This window comes from Hipposideros armiger, unplaced genomic scaffold (assembly GCF_001890085.2).
Source record: "Hipposideros armiger isolate ML-2016 unplaced genomic scaffold, ASM189008v1 scaffold_736, whole genome shotgun sequence".
Classification (NCBI taxonomy): domain Eukaryota; kingdom Metazoa; phylum Chordata; class Mammalia; order Chiroptera; family Hipposideridae; genus Hipposideros; species Hipposideros armiger.
In genome coordinates, this window is record NW_017732086.1 from 425,633 (window position 1) to 453,532 (window position 27,900).

The 27,900-nt window shown below is 41.2% G+C and overlaps 2 protein-coding genes across 2 annotated transcripts in view; both read right to left on the bottom strand.

Annotated features, from left to right (window-relative positions):
• The window catches only part of SMAD4 (SMAD family member 4), a 104,890-nt gene extending 82,324 nt beyond the window's left edge, over window positions 1–22,566 (bottom strand). The window contains exon 1 of the mRNA XM_019627540.1: window positions 22,490–22,566. The gene's annotated coding sequence lies outside the window, so the exon portion shown is untranslated. The remainder of the gene's footprint in view (window positions 1–22,489) is intronic.
• Window positions 14,974–27,900, bottom strand: ELAC1 (elaC ribonuclease Z 1). The gene is made up of 4 exons (XM_019627545.1): window positions 27,786–27,900; window positions 22,490–22,654; window positions 17,067–17,534; window positions 14,974–15,647 (listed from the first exon to the last, which is right to left on the bottom strand). Exons 2-4 carry the CDS (start codon window positions 22,644–22,646, stop codon window positions 15,181–15,183), a joined length of 1,092 nt encoding a protein of 363 aa, XP_019483090.1. The 5' UTR covers window positions 22,647–22,654; window positions 27,786–27,900; the 3' UTR covers window positions 14,974–15,180.

Here is a 27,900-nt window from a genome sequence, read left to right on the forward strand (position 1 = left end):
CACCACAACATGAGGAACTGTATTAAGGGGTCGCAGCATTAGGAAGGTTGAGAACCACTGCTTTAGAGGGAGGAATTGAATGGTAATTAACATTAACTGAAACAGTTATAATTTACCCAGTTTTTGCCTTCCTCCAAGAGATTCCAAATCAACCTTAAATCTAGACAGTTTTTAGTCCAACAAATGAGCTGAGCATCTAACAGCCTCAGTGTCACAGGCAGGAGACAGAACAGTGCAGGCAGGGAGTGCTGAAAATGACAGTTCCATCAAAAGCAAACAATGCAAAACATTTTTAGAAAATGGTTGGCATTTATGCTGTGACATCGTTTTAGTGATAAAGAATCTTATGCCGTCCAGAAGCCGGCGGCCTCCCCTGGGAAGAGCGCAATGATGGTGCCAACTTGGGCCAGTGAAACAACGTCCTCCACAACTAGACTGAAGAACAAAACAACAGCAACTTGTCTGTCCCCCTTCCCCCAATTCCCCAGCACTGTTCCCATCCCCCCAATTCCCCAATAAAAATCTTTAAATAAAAAAAATTAAAAAAAAAAGAATCTTATAATGGATATTGGTGTGGAGGGTTTTAGCTTTCACCTCTGTGGGAGTGGCGGGGGCGAGGGGGAGGGCAGAAATCTTACCTTAACATCACCAAAATCTTTCTTTATTTTAAAAGCATTCTCTTGGGAGACCTTGAGGAAAATAATTCACTTTACCTTGAACCAAATTTTCAGTCTCTAATTTTTTAAAAAAGATTAAGGATAATCAAGTGCTACCTTTTAAAGGTGGAAATGAGTTATTTGAAGAAGGATGCTGTGAGCATTTGAGCAGCACATAACTCACATCTACTCCTCAGAAACTAGGTAGCTGAAAGATAAGGCTAGCTGCTTCCAAGATCCAGCCTTTTCAGTCTCCGTCCTCCCAAGTGGCCAGCAGAGCTCACCCCTCTGAGGGCCCTGGAACACTTGCAGCTCTGAGATTTTTCTTTCCCTTTCTCCCTGTGCTGACTGCTGCCTCTCAGCTTTTGCTTCTTCCCCTTTTCTTTCCCTAGCCGACTTTCACTTCCCTGGCACTGCTGACAAGCTGCACCCAGCTGCTGCCTTTTAACTCTCCCCAAACTTCCTGTCCTTGAGGCTCCCTCCCTGCCTGTGACAGGGCTTACAGCTTGCAGAGCCTGCCCTGCATGGTGACCCACTGACCCGGTGGAGAAGCCCTGCGGGATTCGCTCCTAAAATGTGCTAGGGCCAAGAGAGCCTCCTCCAACGCTTGGGTACCTGGGCATCTAAGTACACACATTTCATCAGCAAGAAAATGAGAACTCAGCACCCTCAGGGCCACAGGCCCCTGAGGCCAGTGGTGGTGGTAGCGGTTTCCCTCCCTTCTCCATTTTAAGGAAGCTGGTTTTCCGTTTAGCTCTTACCTGGTTTAACAATAACACTGATCCTAAGAAAGATACCCTTGCTCAAAAGCCCCTCTCCAGCCTGGACACCTGTCTGCCCTCCCCAGCATGCAGAGAACTGGGAGCTCTTCTGAACTTGCCTGAGGCTACACGGGTTAGTTAGAATTCCGGTCCTGACTCAGGTCCTAACCACAGTCCACAAAGGCTCCTTGGAAAGGGTTCTTTATTGGAGGGTTTGACCCAAAGGCCCAGGAATGTGGACTCACGCTGGCCTCCACTATAGCCTGCCCTCCATCATCGCTGCTCCCCCATCATCGCTGCTCCCCCAGGAGCACATTGGAACTGATTCTTCAGCCAAGGAAAAGGCCACTGGGGACAATCAGGCCCAGGCCTGAGGTTTGCCCCCACTCCCTCCATCCCATCCCATCCACGAAGCCCAATGACTCCATCCCAGCTGATCTCATCCTTGACTTCCTGCTGTCTTGTGTGCTTACATCCTACTTCACTAGGAGATAGTAGCATAGAGATGGAGATTGTGCTGGGCTTTGGTGTCAAAGGGGCAAGTGTCCAAACCCTGGCGCCATTGTTGAGTGTACCTGGGCAAGTTACTGACTCCTTCTCAGCTTTAGTTACTTCATCTGTAAAGGTAGGTATCATCACATTTGTTTAAAAATTTTTCCCTGAGGGCTAAATGAAAATTTTATAATCCAACAAAAATGTGTGTACTGTTGGCCAGGCACTGCTCTAGATGGGGGTATAGTGGTGTATGAGTCAAATTCCTTGTCCTTAAAGAGCGTACATTCCAGAGGGTGATACAGACAATAAACATGGAGCCAACAGAATAATACAATTCATAGTGATAACTGCTACTTAAGAAAAGACCATGGAAAGTGATTAGATTTGGAGAAGGGGGTGAAGTACTATTTTAGATAGGATGATAGGAACGAAGGTCTGAAGAGGTAACATTTGACCTTCATTCAAACCTGGGACTGTAGGATTGTGACTACTCTACTTACCAAAATTGAAAAGGTGAATTACTTCTTTTATAAATCAACTTATTTCATATCCATACATTATAATGAGTTAGGAAATATGCAGGTTCATATATAGAGTAGCATCAAATTTGGAACCTCAGTTAGGATATTACCATATGCAAATAGTTGAAGATTCAAAGTATGGATGCACATAACAATGTAAATAGATGCTACAAATTTCTCCAAAACATGTCTAAAAATGGTCTTCAGCACATGCTTCTAAACTCTCCCCGGATTACAGCTTTCGAACAAAACAAAAACCCAATGAATTTGGATCAGAGATCTCTAAAACCTCCTCCACCCCCACAGCTGTCTTTATTTAGTACTAAATTTAGAGCAGATGGAGGAACCAGCAAGCAAGACAATGCCTGCATCTGCTAATAAGTTAATACCGCTGAGCCAAGCAAATAGAACAATCTAGAGTGGTCTCTATATGTTAACCAAGCTACAAAGAAAGCAAGGCCTCCTGCTTTTTAGCTCAGAGAGACTCTATATAATTTAGACATAATATTGCTTGCTAACATTTACTGAGGACTCACTACGTGCCATTATAAGTGATTTACTCACATCTACTCATTTAAACTTCCCAACCCTGTGAAATAAATACTGTTACATTATCCGGTTTACAGAGGACACTGAATCTGAGATTAAGTGACTTTGCCCAAGGTCACATGATAGTGACAAAGCCGGGGTTCCAAAGCCCACACTCTCAGCCACCATGCTAAAGTGCTTTTCTAGAAAGACACAGATAGGAATAGACTGTCCCTATGACTTCATTGTATATTCACCATGTATTCTTTATTATTTTTTAGAAGTACACCTACCCTTCTTAGAATGTTCTATAGGTCTGTATCACAGCAGTTATGCTGAGCCTTGCACATAGTAGGTGCTTAGTTGGTGCTTATGGATTTGATCACGGGCAATATTAGTTTTGAAACTTAGGTTGCTTTGAACATAAAATCATCATAAGAATTTAAAGAAGGTAACCAATGCCATGAGAGATGTGTCAGAGCCTTGATTCTTCCGAGTCCCACATCCATTGTGTACGTTCCTACTGCACATCATTTCCCCGCCCTGCCCCGCCCTGGAGGCTGTAAGTTACTTGAGGTCAAGGATACTGTCAAGCCATCATCGCATCCTCAGTGACCAGCCCAGCACCTGTGAGGAGGTTTAAATGTGAGTGACAAGAGCCCAGCTGCCCTTTGTTAAAGCAGAAATAAATGTGCTGGAAGGAAACTGGGGGAGCTCCTGGGTTGGAGAAAAGGAAGAGCAAAAGCTGCAGGAAGCAGAGGAACTCCAAACACTGGACCCAGGGGCCATGCTGCTGGGGTGCCTTTCTTTCAATCCATTTCTGCCTCTGCCCAGGGAAAACACATTCCCCAAAGCCCTTAACCCGCCAGCTTCTAGCTGAACGATGTGACACAACAGTCAAAGGGATTCTTCCTCTCCCCCATCTCCACTGAGAACGGTCTTGAGGAGAACTCCAACTGGCTGAGTTTAGGCCATGATCTCACCTCTGACCAATCACTCAGGAGCACTCCTGGTATCCAAGCCTGAAATGTGCGCTTCTTATCCACACCCAGAGTGGCACTGAGGGGAGGATGATGTGCAGACATGCCAGGCAGCCAAAACAATGGCTACCACACACCTAGTAGGTCCTAAGTAATGAGGAATGAGGATAGGGGCTGAGTGCGTGGAGTGAATTATTTCCTTAAAGAATTGATTCCATGTTAAAAAATGGTAGGGCTTCCCTGTCATTCGGTTTGTATTCATTCATTCATTCAATACAACTTTTTTCAGCGTCTATCAAGGGCCAGGCACTGTTCTAGATACTGGGTATACCTGTCAGAAACAAAACAACATCCCTGTCCTCCTGAATTTTCCATTCTAAAGGAGGGAGACAGGTAATCAACAAATGTACATGTATATACATACTATGTCAGCTGGTGAAAAGTGTCATGGAGACAATTAAAGCAGGGTGAAGAGAATGGAAAGTGCAGGAGAGGAGTTTGGGGTTTTATAGGATGGTCAGGCTGCTCTGATGAGGTGACATCTGAGCAGAGACCTAAAGGAAATGAGAGGGCGAGTGCTGTGAATAGCTAAGGATGGAATGTTTCAAGCTCAGGAAGCACTAAGTGGAAAAGCCCTATGCTGGGCACAGACTTGGTGTGAACAACAACAAGGAGATGGGAAGAACGGGGAGACAATAGGAGATGAGGTCAGAGCAGAGGGGATTTACTGCAAAGCCAATGACACTCGCCTAGACTGCTGTTCTGGAGGGGAATTTCAGATGTTGTGAAGAGTTCCGGTGGGGTGGCAGAGCCAGGCTGCAATCTAAAATCATTTCTATATAAACATGTCTGGTAAATTGCCTAAAGAGATATCAGAAGATAGGGACCTGAATTAAATTGTTGTGATTTATTTTCTCATTCTAAATGAACATTCCATTCTATTACCTGATTTTCTATTCGTAATTTGTATTATTGGGTTGTGGGAAAAGTCATGACGCATTTTTACAATGAAAACATAGAAAAAAATACATTATGACTTTTCCGACAACCCAATATTTTCCTTAGCAAAGACCCCCATAGCATCTTCCTCTTCCTCTTCCCTTTTGCTCATGATTTAAACTTCAGGTTCAGCAAACTCAGGATCCCACCCTAGCTCAGAGAGACTCAGGGTGGCAGTGTGTAGGACTGATCACACAGGACCTTGTAGACCGTGGTCGGAATATTGACCTTTACTCTTGAGGAAGATGTGGTATGATCAGAGAAGAGTTTTGAGCAGAGTGGAGACATGGCCTGAATTATATTTCTGAAGGGTCATCTGACTGCTGACATTGAGACAGACTGTCTAAAGCAGCACAGTTCGATTGAAATACAATGTAAGCCACAGATGTAATTTTAAATTGTCTAGTAGCCACATTAAATATAGTAAAAAGAGACAGGTAAAATTAATTTTGTAATACATTTTATTTAACCTAATATGTCCAAAATATCACATCAACATATAATCAATGTAAAAAAATGATTGAAATGTTTTTGATTCTTCTTTTCATACTGTCTGAAATCTATTGAATATTTTCTACTTATCTTGGTTTGGACTAACCACATTTCAAGTGCTCAGTAGCACATGTGGCCAGTGGCTTTACACAGGTGGAAAGCCATGTGCCCTGGCCCTACCCACCCCAAGCTGGGGAGTTGTAGGCACTCCCTACCCACCCTCTGGGCTGATGGAGCACTCTGAGGACATTTCCAAACTCCATGGGAGTTAAAGTACATCTAAATGATGAGGGAACAACCTAGGCTCCAATTTGAGGTTTAATAATGATCATGTCTAATTTGTATAGCGCACTTTCAGTTCTAAATGTTCATCTATGTTGTTATGAATCTTCAAAACAATTTATTCATAGCAATACTATTACTATTCCGGATTTACAGATGAGGAAACAGGAATAGGAGAGAAGAAATAATTTATTCAAGACCACATTCAGTCTTATTTCAGAGTCTATGCTCTCATCTACTATACCAGTGGTCCTCCTGATGAAATTTTTCACCATTCCTTTTTTCCCTTGTGCTTGTTTTCCATTTGACCTCCCTTTATTAATATTAGTCTCCCCTGATTCATGGGCAATACGTTCCATGACCCTGATGGATGCCTGAAACCATGAATAGTACTGAATCCTATATATACTATGTTTTTGCCTACACATACAAACCTATGACAAAGCTTAATTTATAAATTAGGCACAGTAAGAGATGAACAAAAACTAAGAATAAAATAGAACAAGTATAACAATATTCTATAATAAAAGTTATGTGAATGGCTTTGGGGCCATAACTAAGTAAAATAAGGGTCATTTGAACTCAAGCACTGTGATACCACAACAGTCAATATGATAACAGAGGGGACCACTAAGTGACTAAAGGGCAGGGAGACGCTAATCTTAACAGGTTATCTGCTTCTTCTTTTGGATTTCCTATGTACATAATCTTATCATCTGCTAACAGTGACAGTTTTATTTCTACGTTTTCAATCTTTGTACCTTTCATTTATTTTTCTTGCCTTATTACACTGGCTAAGACTTCAAAGCAATGTTGCACAGAAGTGGTATTCAGTGGGCATCCTTTTCTGTTTCTCAGCCCAGGGGGGAAAGCTTTCAACATTTTATTACTAAATGTATGTAATATTTACTGTATTTGTTTGCAGATACTATTTATCAGATTAAGAGCATTCCCTCCTGTTCTTGATATGCAAGAGCTCTTATTATTAATAGTTTATTAAAAATGTACCTATTGAGATCATTTTACCACTTTTTTCCCCATTTTCTTAATGTGCCAAATAATATTGATTTCCAAATGTTAAACAAACCTTCCATTTCTGAAATAAACTCCTTTTGCCAAGATGTCTTCCTTTTTATATGTTATTGGATTCAGTTAGTTGATTATTTTCTTTAGGGTTTTTATTAGAAAAATTAGTCTGTAATTTCCCTTTTGTTTATTTATTATTATTATTATATTATTATTATTATTATTATTATTATTATTATTATTATTATTTAAGGAGGGTGCAGCTTACAGTGGCCCATATGGGGATTGAACCAGCAACTTTGGTGTTAGTATCACCACACTCTAACCAACTGAGCTAAGTGGCTCCCTTTCTTTTAACATCCTTAAATTTTGGCATCAAGATTATGCTGACCTCATAAAATGAGTTGGGAAGTGTTCCCTCTTTTTTATTTTCTGGAAGTGTTTGTGGAAGAAAGGTATATTTCTTGCTTAATTTTTTAGAATGAATCACTAGCAAAACTATCTGGGCCTGAAAATGGTTTGTTTTTGTTTTTGTTTTAGAAGGGTTTTAATCAAAAATTCACTGTCTTTAATAAACAGAAAATCTGAATAGTCCTTGATTTTTTTCTTGGTGTCAGTTCTGACAAATTTTGTTTAAAGAAGTTGTTTTAGTAATTTTATCTAAAATTAAAATTACTTAGTATAAAATAGTATCATCTTTTAACTTACTAATATTTGTAAGATCTGTAGCAATCTCACCTTTTTCATTCCCAATATAGGTATATTGTAAATAATCTATCATCGGATCAGATGATGAATGGATACATAAAATGTGGTATATCCATACAACAGAATATAATTTGGCTATAAAAAGAAATGAAGTATTGATATAAGCTACAACTTGGACACATCTTGAAAACATTAGGCTAAGTGAAAAAAGCCAGTTACAAAGGACCACATATTATCTGATTCAGTTTATATAAACACACAGAATAGGCAAATCTATAGAGACGGAAAGTAAATTAGTGGTTGGAAGGTAGATTAGTGGTAGAAAATAGCTTAGGTCTAGAAAGCTTGGGAGGAAAGTGGGAATAACTGCCAAAAGATATGAGGTTTCTTGGGGGATAATGAAAATATTCTAAAATAAGGTGGTGATGATTGCACAACTCTGTGAAAATATGAAAACCCATGGACTTGTATGGTATGTGAATTATCTCTCCATAAAGCTGTTTTTAAAAGTCTGTCATTGGACAGATGAAATACTCCTTGATCTGGATTTGATTAGATCCTCCTTCAATTTTGTCCCAAGCAACAAATTGGAAACTACCCAACTTGCAAAAAATTTTCTTATTTAATCATTCATGTATAAACCCCAATACAATATTTCAATTTCTTTCTTTCTTTGCTATCCCAGATGTTTGTCATCCTGGAGCACTGTGCAATGGAACCAGCAAGATTCTCTACACTAGCTCTCAGGAAGACTGATTTCAGGAAATATTTCATATGAAAGCATGCCTATGTATCCTTAGAAAAGTCTTTGCATATCCCCAGGGGTAAAAATACCCTAAGTTGAAGACCACTGCAGTAGATTACACTGCCTCTCAGTATAGGCATGTGGGGGAGGAAACGGATCGCATTCAGTATCCACCAGCTGTATGAAGATGTGTTTTGTGGTAAGGTCCTTTGTAAGCCAGTTAGGATCAGCATTCGGTTGCTTGCCCAGACACGGGTATTTCTACAAGGTTATCTCCAGTCCAGGATGTTTGACAGTGATGGTCTCATTTGGACAAGCCTATGATCTCTGGAAGCCACAACGATGTAGAGAACCATCTAGACAAGATAACCTTGGTTTCATTTTGGTGACACTGAACTAAATGTTGCTTAGCTCTACCTGAGGCTGCTTGAACAGTTTCTGGCAGTTAGTTTCTGGGATTTATATAGCTGGGAAACTTGATCCTTTGCCTTTCCCCTTTTACTTTTTTCGTGGGCAAATTTAATCTTTGTACCTGCCAAGTCTGCTGGGTATATAATTAGCATGCTGACATCTGAGCAATAGTGTTTCTCTGCTAGCTTTATTTAGGAGTGGAAATATTTTTTTTTTACTTTGGATAAACTTAGGCACCCTCCTCAATTTCCTTGTTATCCTGGATATGACAGCTTTTAATCCTTACAATATGTCTGTCAAGGACACAGAAATATGTGTCCATCCACATGTCAGCTGGTGTTACTCTGTCCTTTAAGATATACGAAGGTGCCAAAAAAAATGTATTCACATTTTAAGAACAGAAAAAAACTGTATTAAAATTGTAATACTCAATATATACCGATAACAAAAGATGAATACAAGTCATGTATAGACATTTTTTTGGCACCCCCGGTATACGAAATTGGCTCAATTCCTCTCCTGCCTCCCCATTTTATGGGTTATGGAAAGGTCAGTGCCCTCCTTCCACATTTCTGAAAATTCCTGGGAGACTGAGTTCTCATGGTCACTTCTGACTCCAGCTCCTGTGAGCTGTCTCAGTGTTGGATTGCCTCTTTCACTCCTGCAGTCCTTTTACCAACCAGGTAAACTCAGTCATGAAATTCGGAACACGTTTTGTAGTGTGCAGCGCTGTGGAGGGGTCCGCAAATGCTATGAGTCTACCTGCCTTCAAAGAAAGTTTCGGGGAAATGGAGAGATGTACTTCCAAACAATGCAGCCATCAGAAAATGAGCATCGGATTCTCCCACCACTTCCATACCCTGGTGGGGCTCCAGACTCCTGCATGGCGCTTGGCCTTCTCCCCTCATTATTCCTTTGTTCTGACTTTCCTATTAATATCAAAAGCCAACAACCCAAATGTCTTAGTCAGAGAAACTCCTTTTCTACCCCTTTTCCTGACTCTAGGTAACTATCTGCATATCTTAGGACACGAAGCTAAAGCTTTAGAATTAGTATTTATAAGGATTTGCCTCATTAAAGTCACGGGTAACCCACATCTTCCTCCCAGTTTTCGTTCAGATATTAAGGGTGGGTATTTTTGTTTGTTTTTATTATTAATCAGGAAACATTCCTAGGAGAGCAAGGTACTGCATCTTAATAGTATAACCGGATGTCAAGGAAAATTGAGCCAGTCACCACTATCTATTGAGTGCCTCATGTGTTCCAGGCACTGAGCTAAGAGCTAGGGCACAAACGGAAACAAAATCAGACACAGTTCTGCTCTTGTGAAGCTTACAGTTCTAGTGAGAAAGAGAAACATCAAATACTCACACAAGCAAAATGAAAATACAAAGGGACGAGCACCAGGAAGGTGGGTTGCAGGCGCTGTGAGAGAAATATGCTACACAGAGGGGAGGTCCAGGACTTCTGTAAGGATGTGACTGCAGTGATCATAATGCCCAGTAAGGGTTAACTTGGGGAGAGGAGAAAGAACATTCCAGGTCCAGGGAGCAGAGGGAGCAGCTTGTGCTAAGGCTGTGCAAGAACAGAAAGCTCTGACAAAGGATGTGCACGTGGCTAGGGCTGCAAAAGTGAGTGGCACTGTGAAAAAAGACTAGGTTGGAAAGGGTGGGTAAAACAAGACCATTAAAAAGTCTCAAGTGGGGGGCGCAGGTGGTGCTAGGCTCAGATTGGCATTTTAAAAAAAACTGGAGACCAGTAATTGATATGGCTATTCAAAGCAGTGTCTTACATTAAAATTAATGTAATTTTTAAGCTAAATGAATACAAACACGCATAAATAGTTCAAAATATCACATAGCACTAGTTCATTAGGCTTATGAAAAATAGTAGTCCTCTGACTGCCCCTCCTCAGACCCACTGCACCTTCCACTAAGGGTCTCTTCCTCCACTCTTAACTATTCATCTGGTATTTACTACCTCCCCCCCCCCCGCTTTAACATAATATAGCCTAAAGTGCTATTTATTTTTTAGTTTTAAATATTGTTTAGTTCCTACTACAGAAGAAAAGATTTTTCTTGATCTTACCCCATGTCCCGCCACACCCCCGCCCTTAACTCTATTCTTATCCTGCCAAGAGCAAACAGTCAAAGCATTACCAGCATTTCCTTTTTATTCTGCCCATATAAGAAAAAAAATACTCTGACTCATTCATTACTTGAAAAATCCATCCATCAATAAGGACAGAATCAGTACATTTCATTATAAATTTATACCTTTGTGAAGACAAAAGTACGTTCGCTGTACATCTGTCATAAACATATTTGTAGCAGTAAGGATTTTATATCCCTTTAAGTAAAAACTACCAAATTTTTAAGCTGGCCTAAGAATATTAAAAAAAAAAAAATCACAGTTGAATTACATGTGCTAATTGAAAGACATAATAGTTATTTGTACTAGAAGGCAAAAATAATTTTATAAGACAAATGTCTTGGAAGAGACGTGATAGAAAGGTCATTAATTGATGATACTCCGTATCATCTATTGATGGAGTAATGAAACAGGCCTCTGTCATGCTGCTGCAGAGTGTGAGCTAGAAAACAAGTGGGAGATTCCTACCCAGAGTCTAAAAACATAAGTCAGATGTTTTGATCTTCAGAGAAATCAATCCTCAGGAAATACTCAGAGATACAAAGATTTACGCCCAAGAATATCCATGACAGTATTATTTACACATAACGGAAAACAATTGCAATGCCCCCAAAGTAGGAAAATGGTTAAATTATGTTACATCTAGAGACTGGAATAATATAAAATTCAATTCATGCTTTCAAAGAACAGTTAATGCTCATAATGTTAAAAGAGAAAAACAGCTGAGGTCAACCTACATGTACAAATATGCTTGTGTATAATATACACACATATAAACATATTATATATTTACATATATATAAAGTATATACACACCCCAATTCTTTTAGTGCACAGAAAAAAGACAGTTTTTTCCCAGTGTGATCTGCCCCCCATATACTTCAGAATCATCTGGGGGGAGCTTATTAATACATGCAGATTCTTGGGTCCTACCCCAGACCTACTGAATTAGTCTTTGGAATCAGAGCCCAAGGATCTCTGTCTACTTAACCCTTGTCTACCTACGTACTACCTTGAGTAATGCTGACTCACACCTCAGCTGCAGGACCACTGGGCCAGAAGTGGTAGCTCTCTGGTTGGTGGAATTAGGGGTAATCGTCTTCTTTTCTTGAATCTACAGATCAGATGCTTCTTTTATTATGAAAAGTTCATTAAAAGTATATTAACGAGGCATGAGTATTAGAAATCAGCTGATTTGCAGTCTATTTGGGCAAGTCTAAACACCTTTTGCAAACTGAAAAGTGCATATTTTTTATCCAAAACAAGCAGTTACTTGTGGATTCCTGAACAACTGAAAAGTCACATTAGGACAAAGAAAATACTATATTAAGTGTAGATATAGAATTTATTACCTCAATAAATTGTGCAGGTAAACAATATAAATATAATAACTCTGAGAAGTATTAAGGAACGGCAGCATTTCTCAGTGTTCCAAGATGTTCCTCAGCAAAAGAAGACTCAGGAATTGAAGAAGTTTGGGCACAATACATATTGTAATCCCTTCTTAGAATCCTACAACCATAAGCAGATTATAGGATCTGGGAAGTCCAATGTAAGTTTCATTCTTAATTCTAGCCCCACAAATTCTTATAGAGTGTGCCCTACCATTAAGAACAAAGTCTAGGCCAAAAAAGGGTCCAAGAAAGAATTCTCATCATGGACTGATACCCTACACTTGATCCAATGCATCAATTCGTTCCCACATTCCAATGGTCTCTGAGGACTTAGCCCACATGTATTAATAGCGCCTGCTTCTAAGGGCACAGCTCAGGTCAGCTACCAAATAATGCCCAGGACCAGCACAACTGAGGGCCAAGCTACAAGATTAGAACTGTGTGTTTATTTATCTGTCTTGACCACTTATCTGTCTTGAGCCTAGAATTTTGTCTTATGTTCCTTTACATATTTCCAACACAGTGAAGCCTGGCACTGGGTTGGTACTCAGTGAATGGGGCACCACCAACCAGGTCAAATTTTCTGGACAAATACAGTAATGAAATGGGTGAGGCCCAGGTCCTAAAGTTCACACGCACACCATATCAAGGCCTCATTTCATTTGGTAAACATTTCTTGTCTTTTTGTTGTTGTTTTTTTTTTTTTTTTTTGTTTTTTTTTAGCTGAGCCATCCTGCAACCTGTTGGCAGCTCAGCGGCAGCTCAGCTCGGGCCGGCACTCGAACCGGGACTCGAACTGCTGTTGCTCAGACCTCGCACTCTTGAGCAAACTCTTATTAACCAACTGAGCTACTCAGCCGGCCCACTCATTTGGTAAACATTTCTGAATGCTTACTATGGGCGGGTTATTTCTAAGAATGTAGAGGTGACTAAGATACAGTTTTTACCCTCACAAGCTCCATGCAGTAGAAGTACTAGTACTAGCCATGCTGCCTTGTGCAGGTTTGGGCACACGGTAAGTGTCTAATAAATGCTTGTTTGAAGTGAGCTCAGAAACCAAGTTTAAGCCTGGTTAAAATTTGGCACTTTGGCGGGCCGAGAGCCCAGAGCCAGAATCAGACCATCCTGGAGGCTGCTTCCAGATGACTGAGGTCTTGAGGAACTACACCCATCTTGATTATCGCTACTTCACGGACTCCAGAACTAACCAGAAGTCAAAATTTTTTTTTTTTAAGCTGAGCCATCCTGCCACCTATTGGCAGCTCAGCTTGGGCTGGGAATCAAACTGGCGACCCTGCTGCTCAGCGCTTGCACTCTTGAGCGAGCTCTTAACCAACTGAGCCACTCAGCCAGCCCGATTTTTTTTTCTTTTACTAAAGAAGGCCCAGAACCCAAAGAAACTTAACAGTGTACACCATCATAATACTTCTAAATACGTGTAGTATAAAACTCTAGGTTCTTAAGATGAAAATAAATAGTATATGGTGAAATAGGACTAAAATAGGGGTTCAGTAGAGCTGAGAGGCCTCTGGACTGCAGGACTTCTCAATGCTTTTAAGCAATGTGCTACACTCTTCTTATGCACTGTCTTACTTAAGCTTCACACTAATCCTAGGACATAGTTAGAGATGGGCAATCAGAAGCTCAGAGACTAATCTGCTCCGGGCCACCCAGGTACCACCATAAGATACAGAACAGGACCCTGAAATCAGGTCTACCTGGCATCAAAGGCTGGTTTCTGACCACTCAAGCCGTGCTGTGTTTAACGTATCACTGGGCATTAGAACACTCCCAGAGAAACACATAGCATAAAGGGTTTCCTAAACTGATCTGAATAGGGAACCCCTTTGAATAAATCAGTACTTGAGACTAGCTTTCCATGTAACACATTTTGAGAAATATTGTGGGGCAAATGACCCAGAGATACCCCATTGCAGACACAAGGGAGGTGGAAGGCACCTCAGAAGGAAAAGCTGTTCTAGAAAGAATATTTATTAAAATTGTGCTCAAAGAATTATGAATAGGAACACCTAAATTAAACCTCAGTAGAATAGATATCATTTCTTTACCTCTAGATTCATAAGCTCCAGCTCATGGCTCATTTCTGTCAAATAACATTTGATACGACGTTCTAATTCCAACACATTCACTTAGCTACTTCTTTAGGATTTGTTGTAGAATTTGACTTTCCTAGTAGTTCAACTCATGATGTCACTAATTTTGATACACACTGGGAGTATAAGTTTGAAGTTGCTATATACCTGCAATTTGTATCTTAGGGTGAGATAATTCTTCACCATACAGGACTGACCCAAACCCTGCAGGATCTAGCATCCCTGGCTCCTACTGACTCCAATCCCCCTCCACCTCCCCACCTCATTTTGACAAGAAACATCCCCAACAATTTGAAAGCTCCATCTAGGGGAGTGGTATCACCCTCAGAGGAGCAAACTAGCAAGTTCAATAACGTATTAATTGAAGGATAAACATCTAGCCCGCCCCTGCATTCAGTACTTGAGCAAAGAATTCAAGATTGAACATGCAGGCTTCAATCCTGCATGTCCAATGTCTCCTTACACTTCTCTCTATTCTGTTAATAATACGAACAGATTCAACACAAACGGCCAAATACCATTTCTAGCCGAGAGGGCCAAGCCCTGTGTACCTTGCCAACAACAGCAATGAAGCTGAGCAGAAGCGGAGCCCAGGATTGCACGGGGTCCTGGCGTGTATCTGAGCAGCAGCCACACAACACAAATATACCTGACTAGTCTATCGTTTTGTCAAAGTTGGACTTTAAAAAGGATGCTGTTTTTTTTTCTTTTTAAAATGATTTATTATCAAAAACTTTGCTCCCTCTCCCTGCTGAGTCAGTTCAGCGATGCAGCTCCGTCCTTCTTAGGATTATTAAGACCCAAATAATTTTAGACCAAAACAACAACACCAGAAACAGAAACAACGACAACAACACTGACTGTGGGTTCGGGAACATGTTCACAGACATGGCGCTAGGCTCTCAGGAACACTGGTTTCATTTCTTGATCGGAATGCCAATCACCATAAAATCTTCTGCTAGAGTCACTTCTTGGAAATCTAATACTGATTCAGCTTGCTTTTTCAGTTCTACAATCCCATCTGTTTCTCCTTCCCTGGCCAAGGCGACTGGTTTGTACCTCTGACTGAAGTGAGTCAGAACCAGCCTCTTTGCTCGGCACAGCTTTGCAAACGCTGCTGCCATCTGCGGCGTGCTGTGGCCATGCTCCTTCGCTTTGTCCATCTGGGCGTCATCCAGGGTCGCTTCGTGAATCAACAGGTCTGCTTCAAAGCACAGCTTCACTCCTCCATCACCCACAACCCCAGAACAGTCACCCAAAATGCAGATTTTTCTTCCAACAATGGGCTTTTTTAAGACATCTTGGGGAAAAATTGTAACTCCATTTTCCAGGACAACAGAAATTCCATTTTTCAGCTTCCCATAGGCAGGACCTGGCGGGACACCTAATGATGGAGGCAGATAACATCACATCATGGGAATGGAATTTATGACTCTAGAGTCTGTTTTAACAGCACAGCAAATAGCAACTAGAAAAGGCAGCCAATTCTTCTCATAATTGTTATAAATATTTTACTATTTGTGGAAAACTGGAATATTTATACATTGTTAAAAGTTCAGTGTTGGCAATGCCCTGGCTCTTAAAACATTTCCCAAGCACAAGTGTTAGATGAGTTTTAAGCACTTAAGTCCCACTAGGACCTTCTCACAGTTAACAGCCTTGGTTCTCCACTTGCATGGGAATAACAGTTTTTGTGAGTGCTTTTTTAATAAGCCCATCTTCGGGCAAAATTAAAGAACCCATTTAAATAATGACAAGGTACCTACAAATTAACTTAATAAAAAAAGTGCTAGAGGGGATTGTTTGGGTCACAAGATCAAGGAGTTTCAGACAATTATGCATCATCAGTCTTCTTTGGAGACAGGCAGTTCCTCGTTTACCAAAGCTAGGCTTAAATCTCATGCTAATGTAGAATACGACCTGATCATCACCCTGGACAATACCTACACACAAACAGAGGGTGTTTACTGATTCCAACATGAGTCATATTAAAGTTCCTCAAAATAAGAGTATTTCCACAGGTTTTTAGATAATAAAAATATCTTTGGCCTAAGTCACTTTTTCTCATTATTTTGCATTTTGTTTTAGTTGGGAAAGGAAGAAGTTGTTGGGTAAAGAAACAAACATACAAAAGACACCATCGTGCTTTTTGTAGGCTCTGCCATGGCCATGCCAAGGAAGGTGGTGGACGTTGCTTCGAGAGAGGTGCTGAAGACCCCCTCACACATGCAGCCCTAACATGGAAGAGGCATGAGGCCTCGGGTGGGCCCCAGGCCCATCTTTGTGTGCTTGCTTCCAACTATGATGAACCCAGGGATGCAAAATGGCTGAGGCGCAGTGTTCCGAACGCCGAATTAACTCAATCAAGGTAGAGAAGGGAAGCCCTGAAAGTAGCTGGTTGCAGTTGCAAGGTTAAGATATGGCAAATATTCTCAGGCCAAAGATATCATTGAAAACATATTTCAAAAGGAAGATGTGAGAAAATAAAAGCCTAGACCTAAGACAACAACCACTACCCTGCCAACCAAGATGGTGTAAGCTGGAGTTAAGACAGACTAAAAGTATGCATCAGGGGAGCTGAAGAGAGAAAGATTTAAACACATGCTTAGGTTTTGCTCTGCATAGCATCTTTTGGCCTCAGGAATTTCCCTTAATAAGCAAACTTTGGGCAAAGGAAATAAGTGGAGAAAGTGTCAGTATTAGGCCTGGGAGACAGGAAAGGAAGGTCACTACAACACTCCAACAGCTTCAGTTAACAACAGTTTGATTGATGAGAAGGAACAACAACAAAAAAAACACTTACCGAGGTCTTTCAGTTTCTGTGCATTGAGTTTACCTGGGCGTTTCTTCTCCACAACTGAAAACCCAAAGGAGGGAATTCGATGAAAGAGGCGAAATGCTTTTACAACAAACTGTTCATCATCGACCAGAAGGTACGAGTTTTCTTCTGAGTCTAATAGGATAGTTCTTCCTTTTCCCTCCTTGGGAGGGCTGTCTGCTGTATTCACATGTGAAAATTCTTTTAGTTCTTCAGTGGGACACTGATCTGCTGTAGGCACCAGCTCGTGAACCACGTAAGGGAAGACCAACTCCGTGTGAGACAGTTCCATGGTTCTCCAGATAAAATCCCGAAGCCCTGCAGGGCCATAGATTTCAATAGGCTGTTTGGTGACTGTGGAGCTGCTCTGCAGGCTGATTGTGCAGAGCAGGCCAGGAAGGCCAAAGAAATGGTCTCCATGAAGATGCGTGATGAAGATCTTAGTAATTCTCCCTTTTGATTGAGGCAGAGAAATAACATTGGGAATTTTTCAGAGCTAAAAATCCATACGAAGCTACTTGAAACATGCATAACAACTTACATAGAAAGCAGTAAAGTGAATTTAGAGTTTTACTTATCACTATAAACTTATTTTATATTTTTCTATATGATTCCAGAAGCAAGAAAGACAGGATTTATTTCACTAGATGGTTTTAATAAGACATGGTTAATAAAACATCTTCAAATCACATAGTGTTACAGGTTTCAAAGTATTTTCCTACATATCCTCTTAATAAAAACAAAAATAGCTGCAATAACAAACTGTACCAAATTAATTCACTTAAGTAACTAGACAGGCCTCCAGTGTGTCAAAAGCATCTAACAGTTACACTGCCCCCTCTGGCTCCCTCTGAGAATAGCAATTATGTATTTCCAGCAAAATGAATGTTCCCCAGGCTCCCACTGACTGGACCAGCGCCTGAACCCAAAACTGCCTTTTAAGGACTTTCTACACTGGACAGAGATTAACTAACCAAGTTAAAGCCTGCTTGTCTCAGTGCAGTTGAAGGCGGAGAATAAAAGGGAGGATGATGAGGGAGGGAGAGGCAAGGGAAGAGGGAGGAATCAGGACATCGGAGAGGAACCAGGGTGAAGGACGGAGGCGGGGGGAAGTGGGCACCTGACGCTGGAAGGCAGACCAGAAGGCAGATGGCCTATGGTGTTATGTAAAAGTATGTGCACTCATCCCTTCCCTTCAGCCTGAACTAACACTGTAGCTTTTTCAGTGCATATTGGCTTTGGGTGTAACTTGATTTACCCAATAGTAAATGGAATTTACTGCCCGCATATGGAAAGATGCCAAATCAGCATTTTTCTGAGATGCACCACAAGCATTTAAGAGTAACAATCACAATGAACACATTTTTAGTATAACAGAGACTTGTGGTTCTAGCTCATGGCCCACCTATTTCAAACATTTGCTATCATAAAAGAACAGGAACAGTTCATCAATACGATAAAAGAACAGGAATAGTTTACTGTCATGTGATTTGTCCTGTGACAGCAAGGCAAAAATGTTCTCCAAGCGAGTTAGTATACCAAGCCCAGGCCCCGGTGGCAGAGAATAGATTGGACAGAGGCTGATTTTGGACCTTGAGAGTCCCCAGGAAGTACTCTAGAAGTTTCCTCAGTATGCTCCTTTTTGTATTATCTTTTCAGTCTTTCTTTTTACTGTTTTTTTACTTTCAGGACCCTTTCATTTCCCCCCTTCTTGCTGTCCAGGCTGCCAAGGCACCCACAAGTGTGACCCGAGGCCTACAACAGTTGTTGAGTCCCGATCTCATGTTGACCTCAAAAGTGCTGCGTCAGGCTTTCTGGGCCCTCTCCTTATCTACCGGAAAACAGAGCCAAACTGAATACCAAAACAGTCTGTGAATCCAAAGCAAGTGAGACAAATTAAGTTAAGTAAAAAATTGCTTCTCACAGTTGTCACATGTTCAAGGAAGACAAACCATTTCATTTTTTCAAGAAACTTGATTTCAGAGGGAGAAGGAATGGCAACCACAATTATCAAAGCTATCAGATGAAGGCAGAAAAATGCATGTGTTCCCTTTCAATTGAGAACAAGAAAATTACAGGAGAATATGTCATCCCTTGAGGAGTGGAATACTAAACATATTCTAAGTGATGATGCAGTTATACTTACTGTCCTAGGAAGATGTCTGCAATATATTGTTTGTATATGTAGTTCTGTTGAAAAAAAGCAGGTTACATCAAGTATAGTGTGATTCCATTTATACAAAATTAAAGACACACACACACACCCCTATACCACCACCATACATACATGTACAGAAAATTTACCTATGAGACGGGGACATAGACTTTTCTTATTTATACTTTTCTGCTTTGATTGAACTTTTACAATGAGCATGTATACTTTTTATAGTAATTTTTAAGGGAAAAAGGAAGGCTTCACCTCAGTCTTTAAAATTATGAAAGAAATACACATGGCAAACCTATACTTGTTAATCAGACGCTTGTATGTAAGGACCATGGAAGGCTGAAAGAAGTATGTTTAGATAAACAGAAAGTACTTCCTCGTGAAATATTACTACCCCAGGAGGTGTACAAGCTGGAAGGGTTTCAATGAAACAAATAATGATAGGTTCACACTGGGTTATTGAGAAAAACCAAGCTGTATTGAAGGTGCTATATTCCAGTCTGAGACTGGGGCTTTTGAAGTGCTAGAGAGTCATAGAAAATGTTTTGCGATTACCACTTCACCCTCCTCTCTGAGGCCAGTACATTTTTTTTAAGCCAATAAAAATTTAGTAGGCTAAAGGTTCTCTTAGGCGTAATTTAATTAATTAAATAATTTTTTGCCAGGCTTAGCTTTGCAAACTGTTCACTTTAAAACTACTACCATGTTGGGCTGGCTGAGTGCCTCAGTTGGTTAAGGTTAAGAGCTTGCTCAAGGGTGCGAGCTCTGGGCAACAGGGTCGCTGGTTCGATCTATTCCCACACGGGCCAGTGAGCTGCGCCCGAGCTGAGCTGCCACTAAGCTGCCAACAGGTGGCAGGATGGCTCAGCTGGTGAGAGCACGTGCTCCTAACAACAAGGCTGCTGGCTGACTCCAGCATGGGATGGTGGCTACGCCCACCCGCAATTAATTGAACACAGCACCTTGAGCTGAGCAGCGCGACTGGACTTGGAGCTGAGCTAGTTCCACAACTAAGATTGAAGGACAACAACTTGGCTGTTCCCCTTCCCCAATTCCCCAGCACTGTTCCCCTCCCCCAATTCCCCAATAAAATCTTTAAAAACAACAACAAAAAAACCCCCCCCAAAAAAACCTACTGTGTTTCCCCCAAAATAAGACCAGGTCTTATATTAATTTTTGCTCCAACTATCTACATTTATTCATTTATTCATGTACAAAAACCTACGTTTATTCAAACAGTCATGTCTGGCTGACGCTCTTAACTGGGACTTACGTTTGGGGTAGGGCTTATATTATGAGTGTCCTGAAAAATCATGCTAGACAGTGTATCATTACAACTGAACTATGTACATCTTAAGGCCAGGAGTTCCAAGTTATACACACCGGTACCTTCCCCCAACAGCTCTTTTCCTAATTTCCTATCTAGATGCGGGACATCACCACCTGTAACTTGTAATCATTTTTCACTTCTTCATACCTTAGACTTTCAACCAGTCACCAGCACCTGTTGGCTTGAGTCTCTCTTCTTCATTCGTGTCCCTACTTCCTGCTTCAACATCCTCTCCTCTTTCTTCTCAAAATTGGTCTCCCTGATGCTATTCTCTCTCTCCCAATACCTTTGCCAGAGGAAAACGCTGTCCTAAAACACAAATCAGACCATGTCATTCCCCTGCTTATAAACTTTTAATGGTTCCTTATTGCCAATAGAATAATAAGGTCCAAATACCTTAATATAACCACAGAAGACGTCACAGTCTGCCCTCACTTACTTGCAGTGTCTTTATCTCCCACCCATCCTAGCCAAGTACTCCATGCTCTGGGTGGCTTAATATTCCTCAAACGTATCATTTTTCTCCTGGGAACCCTCTTACTTGTTGCTCACTTTCTTTTCTGTTCCTTGAATGTCCAGCCCTATTTCTCTCCCTACAGAAACTTCGATTTATCCCTTAGATCTTAGTTCAAGTGTTACCACCTCTGGGATGCTTTCTCTGAAGACACAGATACTGTTAATGTCCCCCTTCTTCGTGCTCCAAAATTACTTAAAAGACACCTTCATTATTCTACTTTTCACATTACACTATGACTGTTGGCATGTCAGTTTCCACAAAGAGACCAAGAGATCCTTGGATGCTACAACTGTATTTCCTTTAGTCCTCAAATGCCATGCACTCTGTTGAGTCACAGGAATAACAACTCAGTAACCACCATTTATCAAGACCTGATAAGAGAGGCACTGTACTAGGTGCTGAACTTCTTATTCGTGCACTAATTGAACAGATATTTAGTAGGCCTCTACTAGGTACATAAGTGATCGCTGAGCTTAGCACAGTGAGATAGCGTGCACAGCGACAGCTATTGAAATAACATAATTTTAGACACTGATGATGCTAACACGTCAATAAACATAGGATGGGTCAGTAGAATGCCTGGGGTGAGGACGGCATGACCTAACCCGGAGGTTCACAGCGCCTCTGAGGAGATGGTATTAGAGCTAAGAGTTAACTGATGAGGAGACAACAACACAGAGAAGGGATTATTATATTTAATTCTCATAACATCCCTTCTAAGTAGAGATTTTATGCCCCTTTTCGAGAGGAGAAAAGTAAACATTATGTTTGCTGAGCTGCTCAGGTCACAAGCCGAGACACAGCTGCACTGGAACTCAGGGTTGCCAGGCTCCAGGCCGAGGCTTTCCACCACTTCCTCCTCGGTCTTCCTTCTGCTGGGCCTGGGCTTACTCCACTTCCTCTGGCTGGAACACCCTTCTTCTCCCCAGCCCAGCGAATCCCTCCTCCTCCTCCGACAACTCACAAGTCACCTTCTCTGAGATGCCAACCCTGATAGCCCCAAGTAGAAAAGGAGTGTGTCTCTCCTCCCAACTTCTTTGCCCTTTGCAATTGCTCCTGATACTTACAACTCTCTCCTGGTGAAAATAAGTGTATACACTGTTCCTTTGCCTGGCCAGTGTCCATCTAATATGCCTGATGTATCTCATTCCATCCTCTAGCTCCCTGAACCTCTATAAATCTTTGCGCTCAATATTCCCAGGGTGAATGAAAAGTAAATAAACAAATGAAGTTCAGTGGGCAGGGCCAAATGTCTGAGGGTCTTCCATGTCTTGCCAGGATTTAGCACTGATGTGGGATGCAACTGTCAGGGCTGTCTGAGCAAAGGGCCAAGGAGAGCCAGGAAAATGAAGCAGAACAAGAGACAGTCTTAATGAGATAGCTGATTGCACACTAACCTGCTTTAAGTTGGCTTTTCATAAGCTGTGTCTGGGTTCCCTCCCCACAGTCAAAGAGCCAGCACTCGCCCTCACACCGCAGGACCAGAGCAGAGGCACCCCGAGTTGGGGATGGGTATGCTGCGCCTGTCCCCAGAAACGTCACATCCATAGACATCTTCTATCCTGCAATGGAAAGATCACCTAGGGATTATTTCACATCACTGCTCAAAATCATCAAAAAACAGGTTCCTGAGAGATTTACTGTTATTTAGGGCAGTGAAACTATTCTGTATGATATAGTAGAGATAGACTTCATTACACATTGGTCAAGACCCATAGACTGTATTAATACAACACAAGAGTGACTGAACCCTAATGTAAACTTCAGTTAATAATAATGTACCATATTGGCTCATCAACTGCAACAAAGATACCATACTAATGCTATATATTAACAATAAGTGATCTGGGTGTGTGTGTGAGGGAGTATATAGGAACTCTGTACTTGCCATGCATTAATTTCTTTTTAAAATTCTTCTAATAAATACTAAACGATAACAACCACTCCATTTGAGATTCTGAAATGGGATTTAATTATGCTTACTATTGCTGGTGCCCATGGTGGTCAGCCCTTTCTCTGAAACGGTCATACATATAGCAATGCTCTACAATACTACAGTAATACTGATACCTCACAGTAATGCCCCGTGAATATCTCACTCCCCTAAATGACAGGGTCCATGACTGGTTAGGATGTGAGTTTCTGCTATTTTAAGTGATCAGCAATAACCTGTTGAGTGTGTAGATTTCTGCCAACTCCTGACATCTCTCTCTTTCACTATTTCTGGGCACACCTACCATTTCTGATATACTTCTGTAGTAGGAGATGTGCATCAAATAGAGAATAAACTCAAACTTACACCTAACCAATTATAGATTACCCACACTGAGGACAGGGAGGAAAACAAACATAGCAATTTTAAGAAAAAATACTAAAATAAGAAAATTTGACAGAGAGCTGAATAAATATACAAAATTATCAATAATTTTCCTCAGTCCTAGCAATAACCAGATAAAAATAGAAACAGGAAAACTCTCATTCACAGGAAAAAAAAAACCTTATAAAATCACTAGAAATAAAATGAATAAGAAAGGAACAGGCCCTAAAATAACCAAAACACACACACATTAGATTTATTAATACAAAGATTTAATGTGTTCATCTTTTCATAATTAATATAGATATATTTAATGCGAATTCTATCAGATTCCCAGTGAAAACTTTTCTTGGAACAAAAAAAACCAAAAGATCACATGGAAGGAAAAATAAATGTCTAAGGATGGGCAAGAAAATTACATACATAAAGTAATGAGTAGGGACTTCCCTTTGTAGATATTACCCTTACTACACTAATAAGGTATAAATAAAAGAGAAAAATATAGCACAAAAATAGAGATCAAAGAAAAGGGACAATGCAGAAATAAATGTAGGTATGTATGGAAATCAATATATAATGAAAGTATAAAAAGGGTAACTTATTTAATAAACAGCACTGTCATAATTGGCTACTTTTGCAGAAGAAAGTAAAGCAAGGTTCTCACTTTGCATTGTATATAAAAATGCATTCCACATGGTTTATAAATTTAACTGTAAAAGGTCCAATAAAATCTGTTTTAAAAAATTAGGAGAATATGTATATAATTTGGGGGATGGGAAAGCCTTTATTGGCAAGATAGGAAACACAGAAATTTATATATATATATATATATATATATATATATATATATGCATTTTCACTACATAAAAACTTTCATATATCAAGACTCATAGTCAAAGGACCAAAAAAACCACCTGGCGAAAACTGTTTGCACTGTGTGATAAAGCGTTAATGCCCCCCCCCCAAAAAAAATTCATGTAACTGCATTAAAAAATAACTGATACAATAGAAAAATGGATATATACAGGAAATTCACAGAAGACATCCAAACAGCCAATAAGCATGAAAAGTGTTCAGTCTCCAGGTAGTTAGAAGAAATGCAAATTAAAGAAAACAGACATCCACATATCAGCTGGCAAATATTAATGCTAGTCAATGCTAATCAGGACAAAAAAAATGTGTACTCATATGTTACTAGTGGTAGAAGTATAAATTGCTATTATGTTTTGGGAGAGTAATCTGGCAATACATGTTACCAATAGTAATGATGCTGCTAATAACAACACACTTTAACCAAGCAATCCCATTTTGGGGAATCTACTCTACAAAAATAATTATCTACAGTGATGTTAACTTCAGTACTTTTAAGGTGGCTAAAATTTGGAAGCAATCTGAAGAAAACATTAATCAGGAAACAATTGAATTTTTATTATACATTCATACCATAAACTGTTTATTAGGAAGCTAAGTCAGGTCTGTAACCCTTCTCCTGGAGGGATGACAATGAGAAAAGTTACAGATGGCTATGACATGATCTCATGTCATAACAATGTCCAAACCCCCTACATTTATATAAGACAAAGAAAATCTGGCGTGGAAAGATACACACCACATTGTTAATACCCGTTACCTCAGGGGTGATTAAAATGGTGCTTGTAGGGGGGAATTATTTTTTCTTTTGAATCTTTGAATTGTTTTTGGTTGTTATGAACAGCATTTGATTTAATTTTAATTTATATTTACTTAATATTGATGATTTAAAAAACGTGTCATAGGCTGAACATGCTGTCCTAACTATCACCTAATCCTCCTCTCAATTTGGGGATACAGTCAGCTCCTCACACCCCTCACCCCGCCCACACCTGACACACACAGATAGTACATCTCTCCACCTCACACAAGCCTTTAGGTTCCTGCTAGCGTCCCTTCCACATGTTACTCCACCTTTCCACTTTCAAGGTCAAACTTTCCTTTGGTAATTAAGTAGCTTAATTTGCAAAGGCTTCCTATTGGATTGCAGTTTGCAAGAGAGGTGAGAATAAACAAAATGAAAGTTAAAAATACAAAAAGTTAACAAATGCAGAAGGAATCATGGAATATAATCGCTTTGCAGTCCCTAACAAATAATGGATCTAGGTATGTAACCCTTGAGCAAATCAGAATCACCTTTTAAAACATATCAATGATTGGGCTCCATCCCAGAACAATTAAACAGGAAATTCTGCACGTGAGACGTGTTTCAGTATTAAAAAAAATTTTTTTTTTCTCCCTATGATTCTAATGTGCAGTCAGATCTGATAACCACTTAGTGAAAGGCTAATGGAGACCAGATATTATACTGGATGGGATCAGGCTGACTTGAACTCACTAGTCAATCTTTAACAAAACTTTTTGTAATTGAAATTTTCAAACACGTGCAAAAGTAGAGAGATTAGTATACTGCATTGCCACATACCCATCACCGATCTTCAACAATTATCGATTTATGGCCAATCTTAGTTCATGTATATCCCCCATTCCATCATCCAAGAATACTTGATAAGTGGTATTGGATACTTCCATCAGGAAGTACATGCTTTCTTGCTGTCTCTCTTTTCCTGATGGTAACAGCCACCATTAATGATTATTGTCAGGATCCATTATTTCATTAGGAGTTGCCAAAAGGTGATCTTCTCTCATTCCTTCTGCAGTTATTAGCTGGCATCCTTCTGTATATCCCTGGTTAATTATTTAGTTAGCCAGTGGTGCAATTTGTACAAAAAAGATTCACTGATGAGTCTTAATACCACAAGACAGGCAAGACCTTTTCTAACTCCTAATGTGATGCAATATGAAGGACACAGTAACGATGAGGTTTTCTTGCCAAAAAGTAGAACCTAATCTGAAAAAGGCTGGAATCTAAATGTCAGCTGGTTGAAGAACACCACAGGGATGGAAAAACAAAATCCAAGTTTGTAGGAAATTTTACAGGATAAATCACTTGATTTTTTTCAACAAGTAAAATACAGGGGGAGGAGGGAATAAAGACAGAGGGAATAAAGAGATTAAAAAAGATATGAAATGTCAATCAAATGTAACATGTACAGCTTGTTTGGATCCTGATTTGGACAAATTGATAGTGGCAGGGAAAAAAAGACACAACTGGGGAAATGGAAATGCTGACTGGATAGATGATAACATGAAATGCTTATCAGACTGATAATGACTGCTTTATGTTTAAAAAGGAATTATTGTGTTTTATAAACATAAACAAGTATTTAACAGATGAAAGGGTACATTCAGATTTGCTCTAAAATGATCCAGCAGGGTGTGTCCTGTTAGCTCAGGTGGTTAGAGCGCAGGGCTCACAAACCAAGGTTGACAGTTTGATCCTCGCGTTGGGCCGTGGAGCTGCGCCCTCCACAATTAGGCTGAAGACAACTACTTGACTTAGAGCTCATGGGTCCTGGAAAAACACACTGTTCCCCAATAAAAAAAAATCCTTTAAAAAAAAAAAAAGGTCCAATGGGGGTGAGGATACTAGATAAAACAGGATTGATCATGAGTTGGGAATTCGGTACACTATCCTATTTTCGTATATTTTTGAGAGTTTCCATAATAAACAGTTTAAAAACACACCAAATAATCAAAACCCCTCCATTAGGGCAGGATGTAATCAGAAATTATGTATTACATCAGCGGTGCATGTTTTTGTGACATGTACCATTCTGGGCACTAGGAAATAAAAATAACTAAACCAGCTTTGGTCCCTGTCTTCTTGGACAAAAACGCTACCGCCTGCTTTCTCCTGACCAGGAACGACCCCCCTCGGACGCAGCGCGCAGTCTCGCCTAACACAGCACACGACCGTCGTGCTGTCGCTCTGGGCCAGGGGTTCTCGGTCCCGGCGGCGCGTCACCAGCATCTGGCGACTCTGGGGCCTGGGCCTTGGGAGGGCTTCCCAAATGAGTCTAAGGGCTGCCGGGTGGAGACTCGCGTTCCGGGCTGGCAGCGCCCACCCTGCGCCCCCCGCGGCACAGGCGGGGCGGACGCTGCCACCTCCATCTCAGAGACGAGCGAGCGCGGCCCCGGAGACAGAGGGCGAGCGGCCAGGGCGGGGTCGGGGCCAGCTCTCCGGCCAAGTCAGTGTCCGTCTCCCCAAGGGAGGGGTGGGCGGCGGCGGCAAGGCGGCAAGGCGGAGGCTCCCGCCGGCGGGGGTGGCCTCGGGGCGTCCGCGCTCCTGGGCGCCTCCCGGGCCCGGGTGCTCCGCGCGGGCCCACGCCGCGCGAGGCGGGAGAAGGCGCGCGCGCTGGCCACGCGGCGGCCGCGTGGGAGGCGACGGCGGCGGCGGCGCAGACCCTGGCCCGAACCCCTCCGGCGCGCCCTGCCCCACTCACCCACTCCCCGAGGCCCGCGGCGGGAGCCGAGGGAGACACAGGCCCACGCCGAGGCCCAGCTGTCCACGGGGCGGCGACCGGCGCGGGCGGAAGTGAGCCGCGGGCTGGGTCCGCT